This window comes from Telmatherina bonti, assembly GCF_933228915.1.
Source record: "Telmatherina bonti genome assembly, chromosome: 4".
Lineage (NCBI taxonomy): Eukaryota > Metazoa > Chordata > Actinopteri > Atheriniformes > Telmatherinidae > Telmatherina > Telmatherina bonti.
Window position 1 is genome coordinate 21615957 of NC_136622.1, and position 21776 is coordinate 21637732.

Sequence of the window (21776 nt, forward strand, 5' to 3'; positions counted from 1 at the left end):
TTTTCTGTTCCTCATTTTCCTTCAATTGGTTGGCGTCCAGACTCTGAGTGGCACTTCATAAACTAATGAGCAAAGAATGAAAGAAAGAAAAAAAAAGTGTGCAAAACTTTAGATGTAATAAATAAATAATAATTAATCTTAAATCTAAAATGAATACTAAATATTCACATAGTAAATAAGTCTAAACTTTTGCTCTAAGCATAAAACTGGTATTCTTTCAAATTTGCTGATGTGAATCACAAAGTATTGGTTCTTTACAGGTGAGCTGGACCAAGTTTACACCGTCAACATCATACTTAAATTGTACAGTATAGATTTTTTTCTTTATGTAGCACTGGTCATTACAATTATGTGCAATGTGTGGAAGTGGACGTGGAAATTGGTCAGCAAGCAAGCGTTGGTTAATTTTACCTAAGAAACACTTTTTAAAAAGAAACACTTTGCTAGATTAAAAGGAAATTATATTTTTGTCTTAATTATCCATGACCATTTAATCCATCCCAAAAACCCTTTTGTCCCTTTTCCCTTTTGTCCCCACAAACAGGTCAATCAAATGTTAGTTTGCACTCATAATCTCATGGATTTAGTGTTTCTAAATCAAGCATGTAATTCTTGGGTGGGTGTTGCGTGGTATTATGGATTTCTCCTGCAGTTTTTTTTTTCTACAGACTTTTCTTACAAACTTTTCTTATTTTTATGTCAATATCATGTGTGTTACAAGTACAGGAAATAAGGTCTCTAATGTATATAGAAAATATAATACATTTAATATCATACTTAATGTGTATTAATTCCTGATTTATAGGCTTTATTTACTATATATCAGGAACTACATGTAACCCACATAACATAGAATATTTAAGATTACTGAAAAAAAAAAACGAAAAGGAGAAAAACGTTTATTCCCGTTAACAAATAAAATGCAAAGATTAATGGCATGTTTTATGTCAAAACAAATGAGTAGGTCATCAAGAATAAAAATAAATGATTACACCCAATAAGAGTGCAGTTTTAACAGTTTGTCAGGGGATGTCTCTCTTTGCTCAGCTTTCAACAGCGTTAAGCATCACATTAATCACTATGACACCTTCTACTTCCAAAATGAGGTAGATTCAAATGTAAACTCAAGCGGATGTGCACTTTGCAGATGTGGGCGTCAACATCTTTTTGTGCCATGTGCTTTTTTTTTTCCATTTTAGGAAGTTAAACTTTTAGTTAGTTGAAAGTGAAGACCATGTTACATACTATTTAACTCAGAAGAGATACTGGTAGAAATGACTGAAACAAGTCACTTTTTTATTTACAATAATGTTATGTCATATTAGAAACAGGACGTTCTTTTCCCTTCCCTCTCTTTTCAGTTTTTGGAAGCAAAAACCAATAAGAAATCAAAGTTACCTCCCACCATCCCCAAAAATTACTGACAAAAAAATCAAACATGGTTATCTTTCCATATTACAAAGCTAAAAAATATTAGCTTCTTTTATGCATAATATGAATGCATTTCTTTTAAACATCCCCACTAATTTTCCATTAAGCCTCTTTCTTATAGCTTTTGTCTTTGTAATGAGGTATTGTTTTAACTCATAACAGGTCTTATAGAGGTGCAGTCAAAACAGCAATTTGCCAAAAGGTGGATATGGTCTTGATGAAATGTCTTATACAGCTGTCTTTTGATAGGGAATCAGTAAACTCAACATGTATTAGAAATAGTAGTAAGTGCAGTTTTATGTCCAGATGTCCAACTGCTTTTGCAAGTTCACACATCAAACAACCGTATCCTTCCTGTCAGAATATGTCACTTGTTACAAATCAAGTGACCTTTCTGATTCATGGTTTAAGGGATGTCCATGCCTCCGTTAGAGGCATGAGAGTGACGTTTCTCTTTATCAGACCCAGCTCTTTTGTCGACATTTTCTTTGCTCGCCTCGTCCTGATCTTCCGATCCTGATTGCCTTATGAGACGAAGCCCGGGGTCTCTCTGTGTTGGGATCTGAAAGGCTGAGAATGAGCTTCCCAGAGATGGTCTTTTCTCTAAAGGAAGAAAAAGGAAAAGAAAGAAAAAAGAATAAATAAGCTAAAATAAGTCTAAGGTTTGTAATAAAGCACTTTAGGCAGGACGATGCAGCTATTAGGGAATTGTCTGAAAATAATTAATCAAATTTAATAAAGTTTATTTGCAGGACACAAATGAAAAGCCAACTTTTCAAGTGTCACATGTTTTTCATGTCTATGGACTCTTTGTGTATATGGACACTTACCGCCTGGTCCGATTGGTCTCATCAGTCTGTTCATTTGGACGTTCCAGTGTTTGACATTGGTGCTTGCCTGGCGAAGCTTCCTTTGAGCAGCCTGTCAGAAGAAAAATCTCTTGAACATCCTTTGCCACAAGTATCAACTAACAAGAAGTAAACCGGTTGCTAAATATTGTCAACAGCAAGTAAAGTAGACCAGAAAGGTCACCTGTTAAAGCAAACATTTTTTGTTTTGGTCAACATGCCACCTTAAATGCAACTTTTTCTTCGGGACACAAAGCAAAAAAAAAAGCCTCTGTAAGATTACAACATGATAAAATTCTTGCTGAGGTAAAAAGCTCTGAGATGTCAAAGAAAGGAAAACAAATAAGACTTTATTCTTTGAAATATGTGTGAAATCTATATTACTGTCATTATGTACTTAATATAGCAGTGTGTTTTGTTTCATCAAAGTCTACTTATCTGGGTCAACATAAATTGTTGCAAAAATAGTCTAAAACACATGACACTTTTCACATTTCTGTAATAAAAGAAGTTTAAAAAGTCTGATTAATAAAAAAATGTTCATTTATGATGACACAAAATAGTCTTATATGTATCCAAATTTGGTCTCTGTCATCCTTTCAGTTCCTACAAAACTGAGGGCACTGCATCCTATCGTCACATAAGGCTCAATAAAAAGTCTTAACTCATTTCCATCACGTAATTTGGTGGGGTGTTTCCTATTAATGGGACACCACAGAACCAAGCATCGATTGGTACATCAACTCTCTTTTGATGCACATTTACACTGCTGCTCTTTGGTCTGTTGGATCATCTCTTTTCCAGCCAGTCCTCGGAAGGGTTTGGAATTACTTTCATCCTGGAGTATTAATGACGTTGCACCTCCCTTCACCCTGGTTCCAAGGAACAGCAGCTGTGCTTTCTTTCAGGCTTCAGGAGAAGACCAAGTCTGGTAACTCCAAATGCTCTCTCATCTCCAGGTCAGCCTGCCAGAAGCAGTCTCTTTCTAGAATCTGGACTCTTTTCAGATCGAGGAAAATTTCCCTCCAAGAGAGCCATTTAGTTAGCCTTTCTGTTAACAACCACTCTCCTTATTATGAAAGAAAACCAAAGCTAACGTAACTGAGACCCCCAACTGGATGCAACTGGGCCTAGCGGGGCAAAAGATCTTTCCCCAACTCCGCCATTTCCTCAAGCGCCAACCGTTTCCAAAGGACTGTGGTAACAAGAGGTGTTTTGGGCTTTAGCAGTTAGCATTTGCATTAGCTATAGCAATGATCAGGTTAACTGTAAATCTTACTTTCATTGACTTTTTTCTTCAACTTTCTGTTGAATTAGGGTTATTTAGACAAGTTATGTTTTACAACTGCACTCACATGCTAAACTAGCACCTCCTTTGTCTAACCTGGCACCTTTGGAATTTCAACACAACCATTTTGATTTGTCTTTAACTAATCTAGACACAAGAAAGGACTTCCAACATAATTCCTTTGTTCAAGTGTAACACATGTGTTGTTGCTTAAAAAATGCTGACACATGTGGCTAGATAGACAAAAAAAAACACATTTACTTAAATCCATGACAATGGCAGCCATCTTGAGGCCTTCTTATTCCTACAAACATTGCCATCCTGTGTCTTTACCAGGCATGTGGTGAAGACACTATTCTGCCCCACATTGTTTACAACCTCAGTTTGTATTTACACACATGCGCGCGCGCGCACACACACACACACACACACACACACACACACACACACACACACACACACACACACAGTCACTGTCACAGGTAATGATAATTTGATTTTAATTGTACAGTATGCTTTGCAGAGTACAGTAATAGTATGTATTAGCTAAATACATACAATTACTATTACATTAATAAATATATTTTTCTCTTGTTAAAAAAATAACTTGTGTGATAATTGTGTATGTCTACTGTAATGACTGCTGGTTGTGAAGATCAGTGCTTTGATTCATAGCCTTTATTATTTGTTCTATCCATGTCATTTCTGGCACGATTGTAAAGAGACAGACTCTTACAACAGATATTAGGGTATAGTTATTAGATCTGGGATTTCTTAAGTGATAAGTAATGTTTTATATTAATAATTTTACAAAATATTAATAATTGCCCATAGACACTTAATAATGGCTAATAATTAGATTTGCTTCTGCCAAAACCCAACACTACGTACCACAACATCCTGGTCAACCCTGTGCCGGTTGGCTCGGACCTCCTCCAGCTGCCGCTGCGCCTCCTCAAGAGCCCGAGATTTTGCCTCCATTTCTTGTTTCAGCTCCTGCTTCTCCCTCTGTGTCTTCAGGATGTACTCTTCCTGCTCCTCTTGCAAAGTCATTAGGGCCTTCATTTTCTCCTCTTCCTCAGCTAGTAACCTGTGCATAACAAAGAACACAAATATTACACTTTCCACACCTGACTATGTATATATAAGCCGCACAAGGCCTTAAGTGAAGCGTCCTGGATGATCAATCAGTACATCAAGAAATTCTTGCCTGATAGCTGACAGAACAGTCACGTACTGATCTATGTGACAGCTATGTTTAACAACTTCCTTTGCTTCAGCTTAACTTCCTCAGGAACTTCATGCAACATTACTTCAGTGGTTTGATATTTGTCTGCATGCATAAAGTGACCCTGGACATACACCTTAAAGGACTAGAATGTTGCATATCTGAATGGCTGAATATGAATATTTACCCTGCTTGAGCATAGCGGAAGGCCTCCTCATCCAACCTGGCTTTTATCTCTTGCTGCAGGGCCTCCTCCAAACGTTTCTGCATCTCCTCCAGTTCCTGAATCCGCTTTCTCTGCCTCTCTGCTTCTTCCTCCTTTAGAGCCATTTCTGCCTGCATGCTGACCCGGGCCTGGATGCGCATGACGACAAGAAATGTGTTTAGGTTGTTTTTGTTTTTCTGGTTTCTGAATTTTTCCTGCTTGGTCTCCAAGCTCACCTCCTCAGCCTCACGGAGCTGAATCTCCAGTGCACGCTGGAGCTGTTCATGCTGCTGACGCCTCCTCTGTTCGTCCTGCTCCAAGAGCACCTGAGCCTGTTTCTGTGCCTCCTTTAGAAGCTCCAGCTCTGCCAGCTTGCGCTCCCGTTCCTCCTGCAAGGCCCGAAGCCTCTGTAGCTCCTCCTCCTTGGCCTGTCGTCTCTTTTCCCGTTGATCTCGCTGCTCCCGTCTCTTCATCTTCAGATCTTTGTGGAGAGACTTCTTACCTTCCACATGTAGCCTGATGGCTGTTTGAATGGCTGTATAGAAGATGATGTTAATATCTTTAGAAGAAGATGACCTTGTTAAGATTGATTTATGGCTCCAAAAGCAGGAGATTCTCTCACCTGAGGTCCACTCCTGTCTCTGTTTGGTGTCCGAGGCGCTCATTTCATAGGTCTTGGAAAGAGTTTTCAGACAAAACATGCACCTTTTCCCATCTCGATCAGGCAACACCTGATCAAACAACAAACATACATTTTATCAATTCGTATTTGTTCATCTGGATTTTTTCTTCTTTTCTTTGTTTGCATTTGTTCAAACCATAAATTAAATATACACTGAATAGGACACACAATTACTTTGTGTAATGAAACATATTATATACATGCTGCACTAACAGTCAACTTCAAAATTTCTCATTTTTATTGTCTCATATTTATTGTTTTATTGTTTTGATAGTTTCCAATCTATTCTCGACATGACATCTAAGGGAAAAAATGTTTCAGAAAGTGAACAAAAGCAAAGGGTGGAGACAATGATCAGATTTGTAAAATAAATAAGTAAATAAAATCAAACCCTTCATTTCATAACTATGAAGTTTATCTGACAAGGAACGAGTTAAATATTTTAAAGTTGAGGGATTGGGGGGAAATTTCCATTATTGAACTGGTTTGTACTGTGGGTGTATGCAGCCAAATCATCAGTCCATAGACAAACTTAGGTGAAGTGAAAAATTGTCCAGTTTGCTCATGATTTTTGAGTGTGTGTGTGTATTTTTGCTCATGATTCAACATTTTAAATTCTGTTGGGAAATATCCTCCAGAAAAAATAGTAGAGGGGTCATAAGTTGGTTTCAGTAAGGGTTAGGAAATCATTTTCTGCACATGAACAATGTTAACTTCTATGAAGCCATTGTCACCACATGCGCATGTAGGGGTGTAATAAATTTAGAGGTAAGCCATCTGTACCCCTGTTCAAGCATACAAATCATCACCTGTTCATACCGTTGTGAATGGGCCAAGTTCACTACTGGTTATAGTTTATGAAAAGTGTAGGAAAGATCTTGGTCTCTACTGGTAGTAAATTAAAGCTGAGTAAAGAAAACTGCAGTAAGGGGAGTGTATAAAGCAGCTATTCAAATGACTCACAAAACACTGTAAAACATCTAAATTACAGAATAACAAGAAGTTATACATATGGAGGATGGAAACATGAAAATAAGACTAATACACCAAAAATTTTCCTCTCTCAGAAACCTTAGTTTTCAGTTTTCACTTTCTTTTTCTGTTCATGAAACTGTTGAGCAGAACATTTATCTGTTGGCAAGTGAAAAAATGTGTTCAGTCTTCCTGAGTGAATGGAATTTTTTTTCTGAGTCATATAGCTATGAATATATTCAACCACTGTATGTTTTGTCAGTAAAAGAAAAGACAAAGATGAATGGTATGACCTCTCTCAGCATCATCCTGTGACACCATAGGGCAGTGGTCACCAACTCAGGTCATTTGGATCTACCATTCTGCAGGTTTTAGTGTTTCCCTGCTGCAACGAACTTGATTCAAATCAATGGTTCATTTAGGGACTGGCCCAGAAGTTGACAATAAGTTCTTGGAGAACTTTTTCATTTGAATCAGATGTGCTGCAGGATGGCAGATGTCGAGGACCGGAGGTAGAGACTACCGCCTTAGGGGAAGCCCAACCCCCTAGGAAATTACTACATTATGTTGAAAACTGCAGCAGAAAGCAAATGTATAGGATGAATAATTTGTGGATAGTCTCAAACTATCCACAAATTAGCATTACCAGCATTACCAGCTGCTTACCTCCACACAACAATTCCCATCCAGGGCGATGTTTCCTTGGCACTCCTTTCGGTCCTCACTGGTATAGTAGTACAAGTTGCTGGGCCTTAAGGTGAACCAACGCTCCTTCCAGTTCCTCCTCAGCTGGCCTTTCTTCCACAGATAACCCTGTATTCATCCAAAACAATACATAACCATTCTGTCACAGACACAAAGTGGATCATGCAGGAACTGAAACAGACTTATCTGGGAACATATCAGTCTCCTACCTCTTTGAGAACATCACCAACTATCTCCCTATATACCTCCTCTATGGCCATGCTTATGATGCTCTTGTCAATTCCTCTGGTTATTTTCCCAGAATTCATAAAGTCTAAAAATATCCAGACAGTAATGCCGCTCTGCTGTACTGAGTCCTGGGAGAAGAAGTCCTCTAGCTCAACACAGCTCAACTCAATACTCATAGCCATGCATATCTTCTTGAGGAGGTATTCCACCTGCAGAGGGAAATAAGAGGTCATGACACTCAAGAGGAAAAAAGTCAAAGGCATTCATTTCAAGTGGGTACTTTATGTATCTATGCAGTATATATAACTTTAATAAACTTTTACTTTTTTATGACTCTCTTAAGGGAGGTTTAGTTTCACTGTACAGCTTAAAAAAGGGATAAGTTGATCTTGTCCATTTCAATTTTTCTTCTTAAAATACCTCCTTTAAAAAAAAAAAATCACATCCAGCGATACAAACAACGGCAATGCTGTTCGGCAGCTAAACCAGCTTTAGTAACACGTTAACACTCATTACATCACAGATTTCTTTCTGTTGTGGTAAGTGCGAGAATAATACACCAAAACGTAAGTGGATGACAATCTCTAAAACTCTGAAAGAAACTACAACAGCCTTGAAATTTTATGCTTTGTCTTGGCAACGGTAGTGAAAAATGCATGACAGGAAACCAAAATGAGAGTTTGCAAGTGACAAACAAGCCCACAACGCTGCATGAAAAGAGCACCATGTTCCATGGTGGCAAAACAAAGTTTCAGCCAGTGCTCTCAGGGATTGTTCAAGATCCAACTCTATTTTTAGGTCACAGATTACTGACTACAGTTCCACAATTATAGTCAACGATGGAGCAAAATAATTTTTAAAAATTTGTGTGACTAAAGTCAAACAGAGGATGAAAAGTCACATAATATGAAGCCCACCTCATCAGGAACCATGACCAAGGGGTACTTGTCCTCAGAGAGAAAATTAAAAAGGCACCACAGTCGAAAAGCATCCTTGTCTGGTAGAATAGAGCTGCTGCTTCTGTTTGGCTGGTAGTTTTTCTTTGCTGTGAGAGTCCAACAGAGCTCGTCCACATTTTCCTTCTCAAAAGATCCCTCCACAACCTACAGCAACACATATGCTATAATTGCAAATTACTAAATTACATGATGTTGAAACAAAAAGAGCAAAAAGTTGTGCGGTTATTCACCTTATCCAGGATATATTTGTTGAGGTAAGGCATGTAACCTTGACTGGAAACTGGGCCGTCATCGTCATCTCTGAAGTGTTCCTCTAAAGCAACTGGGTCATGTGGGATACTCAAGACTGTGCACAGGTTGTGAGACAAAACCTAAAAAATACGCAATGAACAGAGAGGCAATATTTAAGAACGAAACAACTTTTACTAATTGTTGGTAAATTAAGTGTCGCAATGCTCAGAGTTTTGGTTTTCTACTGTATTATATTTAGAGATTAAATGGAAAAAATTAAGTAAATACAAATTATAATGACATATTAACTTTCTTTCAGTCTCTTTCAGCCAAACTTCGTTCCTTTTAAAATGTGTTGGTGAATGGGGGAGTCTGACAGACTTAACCTTTCTGTTATACCTGGTTTCCAAGAAACACAGATTTTTTTCTCCGAATCTTTCTCACCTAAAAGTACAAAAAAGGCCTGAATTCAAAAGTTTGAGTGTTCTGCCTGTTAATTACATTATTAACACATCCTTTGAAATGCTGTGGTATCCTTTTTCTTCCGTAAAAATGCTCCATGAGATGCTGAAAGAACATGCATGCACATCCATTCATTTTAGGTGAGGTTAAAGTCAGGGGCGTGTGAGGGCCCTGATTAAAACTTGATTTAGGCTTTTAAAATATTCAAACTGGATTTTAACTTTTATTGTAAAAAATATTGTCTTCCTATTTGTAGCTGTGTGATGTTTGACATATAAAACTATGTACCTTCATGCTGACAGAACAAATCACAAGTTTATAAATTCTGAGACATGAATTAAAAAGAGCTTAAATCACTTGGGTTGTTCAAACTACAACATAGAATTTTGTTCCCCAGATCACATTTAACGTGCTGCAAAGAAAAAAACTTTGCATGCCACTTTCGAAAAAGAGGAAGTTTTTGCAAAAAAAAACCAAACTTGTCTATAGATATATTAAACTGAGCTCTTATTCATCAGATAGTTAATAATGTGTTAATAACACACTAACTCCAAAAAGAACAGTAACTTGGCTAAAGTTATGGAAGAAGGTACGTTGCAACGTGTGTGAGCTTATGTGCATAGTTAGTAACTTCCATCAAAGTCGCAGGATTAGAGTAATTTTGTTACTAACAACAGTATTTCCATGAATTGTGTGCCAGTGTGAGATGTGGGGATTTATTTAAAAATTAGATCATTATTGCCTGATTTTTCTCCTTTTGGTGTAATACTTGGTATAATCTGGCATATAAGGTGTGGGGGGAAAAAAAAGAATCGGAAATGATTTTTTGGGCTTTTTCAAAAGGGTTTAAATGGAGTAATGTGAATGCAGCAACGGTGCAGCATGAATGCCAAAATATATGAAAAGGGACAATAAAAATTCAGTATGAATGGTAAACTGTGATACCTGTCACAGTTTGACCATGTGACCACTGCGCTGTGGGTACATTTAACGAGTCATATTTCAGTTATTCAATAAACACTCTCCTCCTCATTTGATTTCTTTCTTTAAAGTAGTGCATCTTCTTGAAACATTTGCTGCATGTTATCAGACACCTACTCTCTGTGTGTTGAGCCATAACCACATCCTGTCTCCAATGCTCTACAACATCTGTGAGTTTTTGAGGCCACGACATGCACACTGCTTGCCTGAGCGCTTTTACAAAACGAGGTACCTGTAAACAGGCTGCATGTTAGCAGGGGATAAGCCCAGTCATGAGGCCAACTTGCTGGGAGCCAGACTGTGCCAGCCAACAGCACATTGTAGGAACGTGGAAGCAGCTGTAAATGGAGTCTAAGCAACATCAAGCATAAGTGACATAACAGTGAGTTCAACAAAATGTACAGTGGCTTTGCTGAGGCCCTGTGGCAAGACACGACAATCACCAGCATGTTTCCACTTTGTCTTTGATCTCACTATAACAATGTTCTTTTGAGCATACTCTATTCAACAGACTGTTCCCCAGTGCCAGAGGTCCCTTTGCACTACAAGATGGCACATCGAGGCCCAGTATGAGCCCAGCTTGGAGATGAGGGCTTCCATTCATATGCAGACTGAGAGCAAACTGTTACTCTCGTGCTCTTGCCAGACAGAGGTGCATATTGTGCTTTCTTTCAGCAGTGTAAGCATTTTGCTCGAAATATAGGGAACAAATTTGTTCCTTGTAGCAGTATGCAGTTTAAAAAAAAGCTTCACACAGGAAATATTGATGGTGAACATCAGACTGTACACCCTTATTTCCTGAAGCACATGCTTAAATATAAAGTGAGTAAACAAGAAAAGCTTTTTATAGACTTAGTTTGATAAACACCTCAAGGTTTTGACTTTCAAAGAGAGGACCCATCCGATAGAACATAAAGTTAATAGAAAACTAGGAACAGAAATTTTAGAATAGAAAAAGTACATGCCTTGAAGTCCCATCTTCAGGTAGAGGACCCACCACTCACCTTCAGCTGAGACTTTGAAACCTTCCCACTCTTCTCCAGATCCAGGGCTGTAAACCCGTACCAGATGGACTTGAGCAGCTCAGAGCGCAGGTCCATGTCTGCCACAGCGATATTTTCTGATTTCCTCCTCTACGTGTCTTCTTCTTCCCTCTGCTGTTGACACGGGGCCCCTGAGTGAAAAGCAGAGGCACACACACACATACACACACACTGCGTTGCTGCTGTCAAACAGATACTGTACAAGGCAGTGACACCCCGGTGGCAGCGCCACCTGCTGGACGATCATAATCATAGCCAGAGAGGCAGGGCCCCGTTCAGTGATCTGGTCCAGCCCTCCAGACCCCAGACAATACTCACCGCTGGAAGGTCCAGTGGTGAGAATTCAGATTTATTCTAATTCAAATAAGCAAAATAATAAAGAAAAAAATGTTCAGCTGAATATGCAAATGCTGTTAGAACATTTTACCGATAAAATGTAAATATATTCAACTCACTACAATTAGCAGGCAAGAGGAAGGGAACACTCTAGACAGGTCGCCAGTCCATCAAAGGGCGAATAGTGTAAATATTAATTGTAACATATACTTATGTAATTATTTGACCACAGATCAAATAACAATTGTAGTGTGTCGATCAGATATTTTAATTCAGAGTTTTCTAAAACGATTTGTCATTAAAACCATAAACTATGTAGAAAATATAAACAGTAACACAGAAATACATACACATACTGACCAAATATTGACTTTTTAATATAATCTATCTATTGGTGGAGGCCGCGGTAAATAAGGGTCACGTGGTAAAACAACTTTCACACCGTTGCCATGGCGTTGTTTATCAAAGTCAGATTCTCATTGGTTCACTAGATCGTCACAGCCAATATAGAGCATTCATTGGTTGACACGGCTTTTTATTGTGACCAATAGCGAAGTGCGCCTTTTACAAAATGTCCAGTGTCCAGGAAGTTCACAGCCCTGCGGTTTATTGGTAGTAAAGGACGAAGGGGGATCTTTAAACCTGCTTAAGGCCTCTCTGGTAAAAGTAAAGCTGTTCAATATTGAGAATAAACTGCATTAGAAGCATAAGACCGGCATTTCTAAGCTATTCAGTAGAGGCCTCTTTGAATTCAGGAAATGAGTGAAGTTAGTCAGAACTGGTCGCGTGTGCTTTAACTTTAGCCTTGTGTTACTATTGTTAAAGCTAAGCTCTTTGTTTGAATGCCACTATCTTGGTTTAGACCGTGAATGTGTCTACTTGCTAGCATGTATTTGCAATTTTAATGAGATCATTGTCATTATTAACTTCCTTGGTAGCTAGTTTGTCTCGTGTTTTTATATTATTTACAGCGTACTCCAGACTGGCATTTGGCAGCTTGGCTTTTCTGTGACTTAATTTTGTTCCTTATCCTAAACTGCAATGACTGTACCTTTTAATTTATTACACGTTTGCTGTAACTATGTGTCCATCTTTGTTTTCACCTGTCTTTAGCCTGAGCATTGTTTTATGGTTTTGCTTTTCTTCAGCTTCAGCTTCATCTTCCACATCGTCCCATCGCTCCTCCAGTTATCATCATGGACTCCTCTCCAGTTCTTCGCCAGCAAAGTCAAAACAAAATCCGCAGTGACTTTCAGAGGCAAGTATTTTATTATATAAGAGCCACTTTTATTTCTTTTTTTCCCCCCATTTCTCTGTACTTAATCATATAACTGCATTTGTGGCACAACGATAAATAGTCAGTTACAGAACTGACTATAATAGTCATAAAAATTATAATCTATGACCCCATCATAAATTATTTGATGTTGTTTGACCAGTTTTATGTTTGAGCTTCTATTGCTAATAGCAGTAGGCTGTGGAGTTAAGTGTAGTGACCATTTATGGCATCTTTTTCTCCTGAAGACTGTCATTGCCACACCAGCCCATGAACAGGTTGTCCGAACACACAAACCTGATCTAGTTATTTACATATAACATTCTTAACAGTTTTGCCCCGAGATTTAGTTTGAGACTAATCCAAGCAGAGACTTGGGTATAGTAGGAGTACTAACAAAAGAGATGTCATATCTTTTTAGTGTGCACTTAACACTTTAACATCTTATTGATTTTTTTTTTTTTTAATTTTTTAAATTTTTTAATTTTAACAGAATGAAGAATGAACGCATTGAAAAACAAGCTGAGCCAAAACTTCCTCCACCCTGCTTTTCTAACAAGGGCAGTGAGAACAAAGATCCAGCAGAATCATGTCGGAGGCCACCTTTGCTACCAGGTGTAAGCAGGCTTCCAGTACTTTCAAAGTCTCTTCGTCTTCAGACACCTTCTGAGTTCAGCCAGTCACACCTCAGATGGGAAGAGAAAGCTTTGTCTGTAAGTCCTTCCTTCATTTCCTTTAGACCAAAATAATTTACTTTTAATTATTTTATTCTTTATGTTTAATACCTGAATAATTTCCCTGCAGGGCAAAGCTAAGAAGAAAAAGCCATGCACCCGACCTGTACCTTTCAACCTGACCCAGCCAAAAAACACAAAATTAGCTGCTGAAACTAGACAAATCTTACCTGCTATACGTTCAAACACTCATGCTGGCCAGTCTAAAAACAAACATTGTAATGCAAAGCCTCCTAAACAAGAAGCTACACTGAGTAGCAAAGGGGATTCAACTAAAGTTTTGGGGAAGTCCCATGGAAAGACTCCCGAAAAAGTATCTAATCTGTCAGGAAAGTCTGGTCCATCCAATACAAAGACTTTGTCCAGTCCTCTGTCCTTGGTTTCTAGTCACACAATGCATCAGAATAAAGCTAAATCTTCTGTGCAGTCTGCTGTTAGTGCAGATATTTGTTTGAAAAACATGAACCTGCTTAGTCTCAAAGATTCATCCAAGACATCAAACCCTGGTCAAACTCCACTACTGACCACACCGGGGAATTCTTCAAAAGCTTTAAATGGTAATTGTCAGATTTTTTTCTCTGACTGAAAACACACAACTGAGATTCAGTTTTTTTTCTACTTGTGGCATCCTAAGCTTGTACAATCTTTATTTTCATAATTATCAGTGAAATTTGGCAAGTTTGACATGTTTCTTGGTCTAATTGTTTGTATTTCACACAAAGAGGAGAACTTCCAGCCAGACCATGCAGCTTTGCTCAGTATCCTTCGGAACGAGAGAATAGGGGTCGTAGGTCAAGGATCTGCAACTCCACAGGCCAAAGCATACAAATATCGGGTGAGTTAGTTTCCTGGTTTTGGCATGGTCATTAACACTAGAACCGCCAACATTCCAATACTTCTAGAACCGCCAAGAAAGGTGATTTTTACCACCCCCTGCTGCAACAGCACAAATAACGCAAAGATGCTTTGAAGTTGTTTGATTCCATTTATTATGTTAATAGTTATAAATGAGACTTAAAAAAAAAACACCAAAAAAAACTAGCTCAACAGTAAAAAATATATTAAATTAAAAAAAAAAGTCAATATTCTAATTAATTTTACCGTAAGATAAACGCTGCTCTTCAACTTATTTTTCATTCACTTGCATACCAACATGACACGCGATGTGGCGATGTGTGATCAGCTCCTCTTACTCTCTAGATGACTCGTTATCAGGTAAAAGAGACAGATCATCACTTTCTCCAGCTACTTATTCCTCCACCGTCATCCAGAGCAGGTTCTCCGTCACTCAGTTCTTGAAATAATAACCAAGCTTCTTTGGCATTCATATCTCTTGTCTTTATCCATTTCTCAAATTCAGCGATCATAAAACCCTCTTACTCACTCTTTGACAGCTGTCAAACTCACGTGTGTTACGAAGCAACCGGGAGTGGCGCAAATGGGCGTGGCGCGAGAAACATCTGACAGATGAAAACAATGCATTTCATTAGGCGGTAGAAGTTACCCCATTGGCGGTTCTAGATATTTATGCTCAGATTTCTTTTTGTTGTTATCACACACTCACCAAAATTCACTATAAGTTCACTGGACCCATTTCAGGAAAAGTGATGAATTTGGAGAGAGAGGGATTTTATTTTAACAGAGATATAAGTGTTTGAAGAGCCAAGGAGGTAAAAATGACCCGCTTGGCAGTTCTAGTGTTAAGAGTTGATGTTTTTTGTTTTTTTGTTCACTGCTTTCAGTATGTTGAAATTTAAACATCACACATTTTACAAACCCTTGTTTGCAGCCTCAGCGAGTGTCCATCATGAAGAATCAACTCAAGACTGGATCCACTGCAGGTCAGCAATGCACAAGAGAACAGCTGAGTCGTTCACAATGTTAAGTTGCAAGTTGTTACAAATTGTAACTGTCCATATAGATGGCAGAGACTGGGCTTTTATCAGATGTGCTTAAGTATAGATCTATGCATTTTTAGTGTAAAATTTAGTTTTTTTTTTACCTTAGAAATTATTTTAAATATTGGAAGAGCTCTGTCAGTACACACAGAATCTAGTGTTATAAACAGGAAAGAACTGCAATATTTTTGCAGGTATCACTGCAATCCTGGCATCCCCACGCACTCTGTCGTCAAAATTATTACCCCGACAAGTAATCTTTGAAAACAAAAACATAAAAACTCAAAACTGCAGTGTTGCTGCTGTAGATGGTTTCAAATCTTACAGTAGACACCTTTTGACAGAAAAGACCTCAGCAGCATTACTCTGACATTGTCAAACAGAGCTGGGTTGAGAAAAAAATTGAAAATCAATTTGAATTGATGAAAATTTATTCATCTGACATTGAGTTATAAAACTTGGAGATCAATTTTTTTTTTCTTTTTTTAAACTCTCGCATGATTTACTGATGCTTGGCAAGATCTTAGCAAATATACACAGTAGAAAGGCCGCCCTCTGATGGACTGGCAACCTATCCAGGGTGTACCCTGCATCTCGCCTAATTGTTAGGACAGGCTTCAGCTTCCCTCCCCGACCCTGAATTGGACTAACCGTGATAGAAAATAAATGAATGATTGAATAAAAGACTATTTGTGTCACTTCTGTCCAAAATTTAGCTCTTTTTCACCCAAAGATAATGTCAAAACTTGAAACTCCTAGACAGTATAACTTTTGGACACCCGATAAAATTCTAAATATCAGACTGGACTGTCAGAAAATTACTGTTATAATAAATTATTTTTGCTGGAAAATGTTTACAGCTGCGATGAGGCACCAGTATGCCAAAATTCAGATCCTCTTACTGAGATGATGCCCAGTTTGGACTTTTTTTCCATTCACCATTGAATTACATTAACCTGTAAACTAAATAGCAGCGTATTACATAAGCAGCTAATTCTTAAGACCATGGGCTCTGCCATGTTTAACAGGAAAACAGGAAGTGATGTCTCCATGCGTGTATCTGAGAAGTGCATGCAAATGTCAAATTTTTTACAGTAATCTGATTACTCCAAATATATAATCTGATTTTAATGGCCATGTAAACGGGGTCATTGTTTTATAAAAATGATCTGAGAATATATTTTAATATAAATTTGTTACATAAATGAATCTGGAAATGAATCAAATCAGGCTGCGGTAAATTCAACTGAATCAATTCAGGTACTGAGTGGTGACACCCAACTCTATTAAATTATTTTTAAGCTCTGTGCTCCTCTGTAAGCACATTATCTGACAGCCGTAGCCGTACTACAAAGCTGGATTTTTACTTATCAAGGTAATTTCACAGTTAATCCTGAGTTTTTATTAACCATGACGCTGGTTCACTTTTTACCAGAGTGTATCACCCTGGTAACTCACGCTCAATGGATAATGTGCTCTGGAGCAGGTTACATTCTGGATAAGTGATCAGTGAGTATAAAAGCGCTATCTCCTGACCAGGCAGTTCTCTTAGAAAATTACCAACACATTCTGACAATGTTGGTGCACCGATCTTGAAGGGAGCACTTAGGAGAGAAATTGATTCATCCTTTTGAAGAATTAAATTTTAAGTGGCCACTTATAAGCATGTTTTTCTTTTTGTTCTTGTTAGTGAAACCCTTTATTGGAGTTTCATCTGAAATTTTGAGTCTAATAATGGTTATAAATGACAGAACTGCAGAACCATGAACTCACAACTACTGATGTCTTCATGGTGAAGAATATAATATTCCAACACAGAAATCACTCGCACGTGGTCGCTGAGCCTCTGAAGGACTGCATGGAAATTATTTAGAACAGGAAGGAACTGAGGAAGCGCTCTGTTTGAAACGTCTCTGGTGTAATAAACTGAAACTGTCTGTCCATGTTGACCCATGAATTAATATTATTAAATCTTACCAACTTGCGTAGTAACAGCTTTCTTTTTCTGGCTTTTCCTGCGGGAACAGCGTTGCTTTCAGCTTGAATGATGTGTTTAAATTCTTATGTTTGAAGAATATATATCTGCTCCTCCATGGTGAAATAGGCTGCTATGCAGGGTTTTTCCATGTTTGTGATTGGTTAGAGGCTGTATTCACCACCCCTTTAGTTAGCATGCTCTGATTTTGATTTGAAAACCCTGGGTTGAATTACTGAGTTGATGACCAGCTTTGTTGTACCGCTTATCCAGATTGATGATGTCTGGGCAAGTCCACCTACATAAGAGATATTCAGGGTATGTTAATCGTGCTTCGTAGCACAGAACTCTGATGCGTTCGGTGAGATCACACTTTTTATTAGGTGACAGTTTCTAAAAGAGATTCTGTTAGATATCTGCTGTGATTTGGGATCTTTGTTACTGCCCAAGTGGACTTTTGGTCACCTACATGATAAGGACAAGTAAAACATTTCTTGGCCATTGCTAAGCTACAGTCTTTTCTCCAGACCATGTTACATTTATTTTTCTTAAAACACAGAATCAAACTGAATCAAATGGGAATGCTGCAATGATGCTGGGAATGTGTGTGTGTGTGTGTGTGTGTGTGTGTGTGCGCGTGTGTGTGTGCGTGCGTGTGTGCGTGTGCGTGCGTGCATTATATCAAATCAAGTCATTAACCTCTACAGAACATTTGAAACCACCTGCAGTTAACCAAAGAGCTTCACAGCATAGAAATGCAACATTCAAAGGTGGAAGTTCTGATGGGTTCTGTAGTCTAGCTCTAGATGCAGCCCATCTGGATGCCTTTTTTTTTTTTTTTTTTTTTTTTTAATATATCGGACAATTTAAAAAGTCCAACAATGGACAGTTTCTTTCAAAGATTGCATCTCAGCACCTCCAAAGCACCAGTCAGACAATAAGTGTGCAGTGTTGTTTGAAGCCATTTGATTTGCCATGAAGATACCATGACACACTGGTGTTTGTATTTAATTAAGCTCAGTACCTCAACAGCATGAAGAGATGTTTATGTAAAATATAAATGCTAAAAACACAACTGATTTTTTCAGTATTGGAAAGTTAAACTGGTGACCATTTTGCACAATTTGACTGACTGATGTAAATTTTGGGCTCTAGATACAAATTTCTTTTTTCCAACATTGAATCTATATAGGTGTAATTCTCTCAATCTAAATAGGTCTGTTGGTGTTAGCTTTGTGTATGCACAGTGGGAAAACCTGTCAGATGTCCCTGAAGGCCTGCTGAAAATTTGTTCTTTGTGGGTTTCTCACAGTTAAATCTGCAGACTTCTCACCAGACCCCACTGCATTGCAAAGTATCCTCTTGAATGAGGGTGTAAAGGACAGAGGGCCTATGGGAGCAACACCCAGATATTCAGTCTGTCCACCTGGTAGAGGCACTTCAATCTACACGGTATGAGAACATCAAAATATGTTTTTACTTTTTTTTTTTTTTTTTTTTCCTCGTTTCATTTTTACAACTGTCTGCTTTTTTTTGTTTGGTTTTATTTGCTTCTGTTTTAGGCTCAAAGAGTGCCTGTTACAAAAAGTTGTGCAGGAACAACTGCTGGTCCAGTTGGTAAGCAGCAGCATTATCTTCAAACTCCCACATCAACCTCATTATTTTTATTTTTATTTTTTTAAATAAAAAGGAACCCATCTTGATACTGAGATGATGTGGTTGTTTTCCTCCTATCAGCAGAGCGTAAATGGACTCCACTGAGAGTCCGAAACACTAAGCAGGAGCCCATGTCTGCCATGGTGTGTACTTGTGTATTGCATACTTGCAGTTTGTTTTTCACTTTGCGTTTCGTACAGCTACTTATCTCACCGTGATCCGTTTTCAGAAATGGCATCAGTCGACACAACAGTCTGTAAGCTGCACTCCTGGACTCAGGAGCTGCAAAAGTAACCTGCAGCCACATGAGGTGAGAGCAAGGAAAAATTATGAATGCAAGGGAAAATGTTTTTAAAAAAACAAAAAAAAACAAAAAAAAACAAAACAGCTGAAATATGACACAAATGCAGAACACACTAATTTCTTAAATGGCCCCTTCCAGGCTCTCCTTTATATTAAAAAAGCAAGTGGTTCTACAGAAATGAACACAAAACCATCACAGCTTTTCACAGTTGTGCCAACAATTGCTGGTTCGTTCTTATAAGATGTATTAAGACAAAGCTACTTGCAATAAAGACTAGTTACATTGCAGAACGGAGACACTTGGAATGAACGTAGTCTTTCAGTTTTGTCACTCCTGGTCCCAGCAACTTCAGATCAAAATAGCAGTTTGATTCTTTCTAAACTCTACTATAAATAAAGTGTAACCATGTCCACAGCCATATTTCCATTTACCTACAGCAGGCGTGGGCATCTCCGGTCCCCAACGGCCGCAGTCCTGCAAATGTTGGGAGTTTCTCTGCTGCAACACACGACTCACATCAGACCTAGGTAGCAGACTTTTGCAGAGCTTGACATTAAACGGCCCAAGTCCACTAATTTCCCATCGGTTTAAAATCAGTGATCATCAAGGACCTGGTTTGATTTGTGTCCATATTAGGAAACACAGGGAAATGGGGATGTTCATAACTGATGCCATAAAAATTATTTTTCTTTTCCTTTCTTGTCATGTGCTGATTTATAATATAGTGCTTTTTGTTAGCAGGATATTGTCCAGAGACTATTTGATGATGCGAAAGATGAGCAGACTATGACAGTGAAGAAAGTTTCTCAGGTACAAGCAGAGCAGAGTTTCCAGTTCAAGCCTTATCTGTATGGAGAGAAATCAAAGCCAGTTCTGAACTGGTTAAAAATAAACTGAGATCAGTGTGTTTTATTTCTGCTTTAACGTCTTCAGAATGAACCATGTGAAGTAAACCCAGAAACCAGCAAAGCCAACAGTAACGAGGAGGAACAGCAGCAGAAAATGTTACAACAAGCACCACCTAGAGAGTCTGTCATCTTTTTCTCAGTGGGTAAAAAGCTGCTGAGGGTCCCACGTTTTGAGAATCTGAAAAGCTCACCTCATCAGAATCTGCATGCTCCAGTATCGTCAGACCAGGGAAGGGTGCCAACAGCTCATGATGAATTTACAGCTGAGTTCGAACTAATAAATCAGATCAATCTTTCGGTTCAGTCTCTAAACAGAGGTACTGCTGATCTTTCACACATCAGTTAATTTTTCTCATGTTTTTACAAGTAACATCAAAACGGTCGATTGCAATTAGTCACTTTATCACTGGTTTGTGTCTTTTCTTTTATTACAGACCTGGTTGCTCCAAAGTCTCATCTAAATCTAGCAGTAGCAATGCTGCGCAAGCGTCTTCCTCCTCTGGAGGAGCTGCGTTTAGATGAGGAGGTGGCCAACTACACCTCTCTATCAGTCCCAGCCACCCCTGGGTTCATCCCCCCCCGGCCTTGCAGGAACCCAGTGGCCTCCATCTTGCACTTTGAAGAGTCTACTGTGAGAAAACAGCCAACATTTAACACATTTATCACTGTTGCATGGAATGTTGTACATGTTTGTTGTTTGAACATGTAGGTAATGTTTAAAGTGTGCAAAGAAGCTACTTTTTTTCTGATCAGCTGTCAACAAATCAACCATGGTTATATTTTAAAAAGGCACTGGGCCACTGCTAATGACAAAACTTTGCTCTTATTAGTCTTTCCTCCCTTGTGTCAGGGAAATGGCAGCTAAATTTGATTAAAGCTTTTTTAATTTCATAATATTCTGAATAAAATGTAAATCAGCTAATGCAATCACTAAATGTTGTCTAATTTTCTGACAAGTTAAACATTTCACAAGTTTATTTTTATCAGCTTCATAATGTGATTGTGGTTTTCTATCTCAACTGGGTTTTTATGTACACACTACAAATCATCCAGTTCAGACTGAAAATGAGCAAAACACTGAAATATGTATTGACCATAGACTGTATATAAAGAGATTGACATTAAAATTCTGCACACATCACAGCATAAACTTTGATACAGTCTCTGCACACATAACTGAACTTTATTCACATTTTGTTTTCCAGAGATTTCTACCGATTGGCTTGGATCTCTCCTCTGGCCCGTTGTCTCTGCACGGCTCTCCACTGCACGACAGATGATTTGTACTGAAGTTACATCTTCATTTAATTTTTGTTTTACTCTGAAAAGCTAGCTATGAACTAGAAAAAGTAGCCTTGTTGTAACACAGTCACTGACTAGTGTTTTTGTTTTTAAAAGCTATTTTTAAATATTAACAATTGTATGA

The 21776-nt window shown here is 38.3% G+C and overlaps 1 protein-coding gene across 1 annotated transcript; it reads right to left on the reverse strand.

Moving 5' to 3' along the window:
* Nucleotides 1-1670: 1670 nt before the first annotated feature.
* Nucleotides 1671-11320, reverse strand: LOC306755446 (differentially expressed in FDCP 6 homolog; the record flags this gene model as incomplete). The annotated part of the gene is made up of 11 exons (XM_079239830.1): nt 1671-2034; nt 2262-2352; nt 4459-4657; nt 4983-5149; nt 5237-5535; nt 5623-5731; nt 7321-7467; nt 7569-7796; nt 8505-8690; nt 8777-8917; nt 11225-11320. The coding sequence occupies 11 exons, from the start codon at nt 11318-11320 to the stop codon at nt 1838-1840; spliced, it is 1860 nt and encodes a 619-aa protein (XP_079095956.1). The 3' UTR covers nt 1671-1837.
* Nucleotides 11321-21776: the final 10456 nt, after the last annotated feature.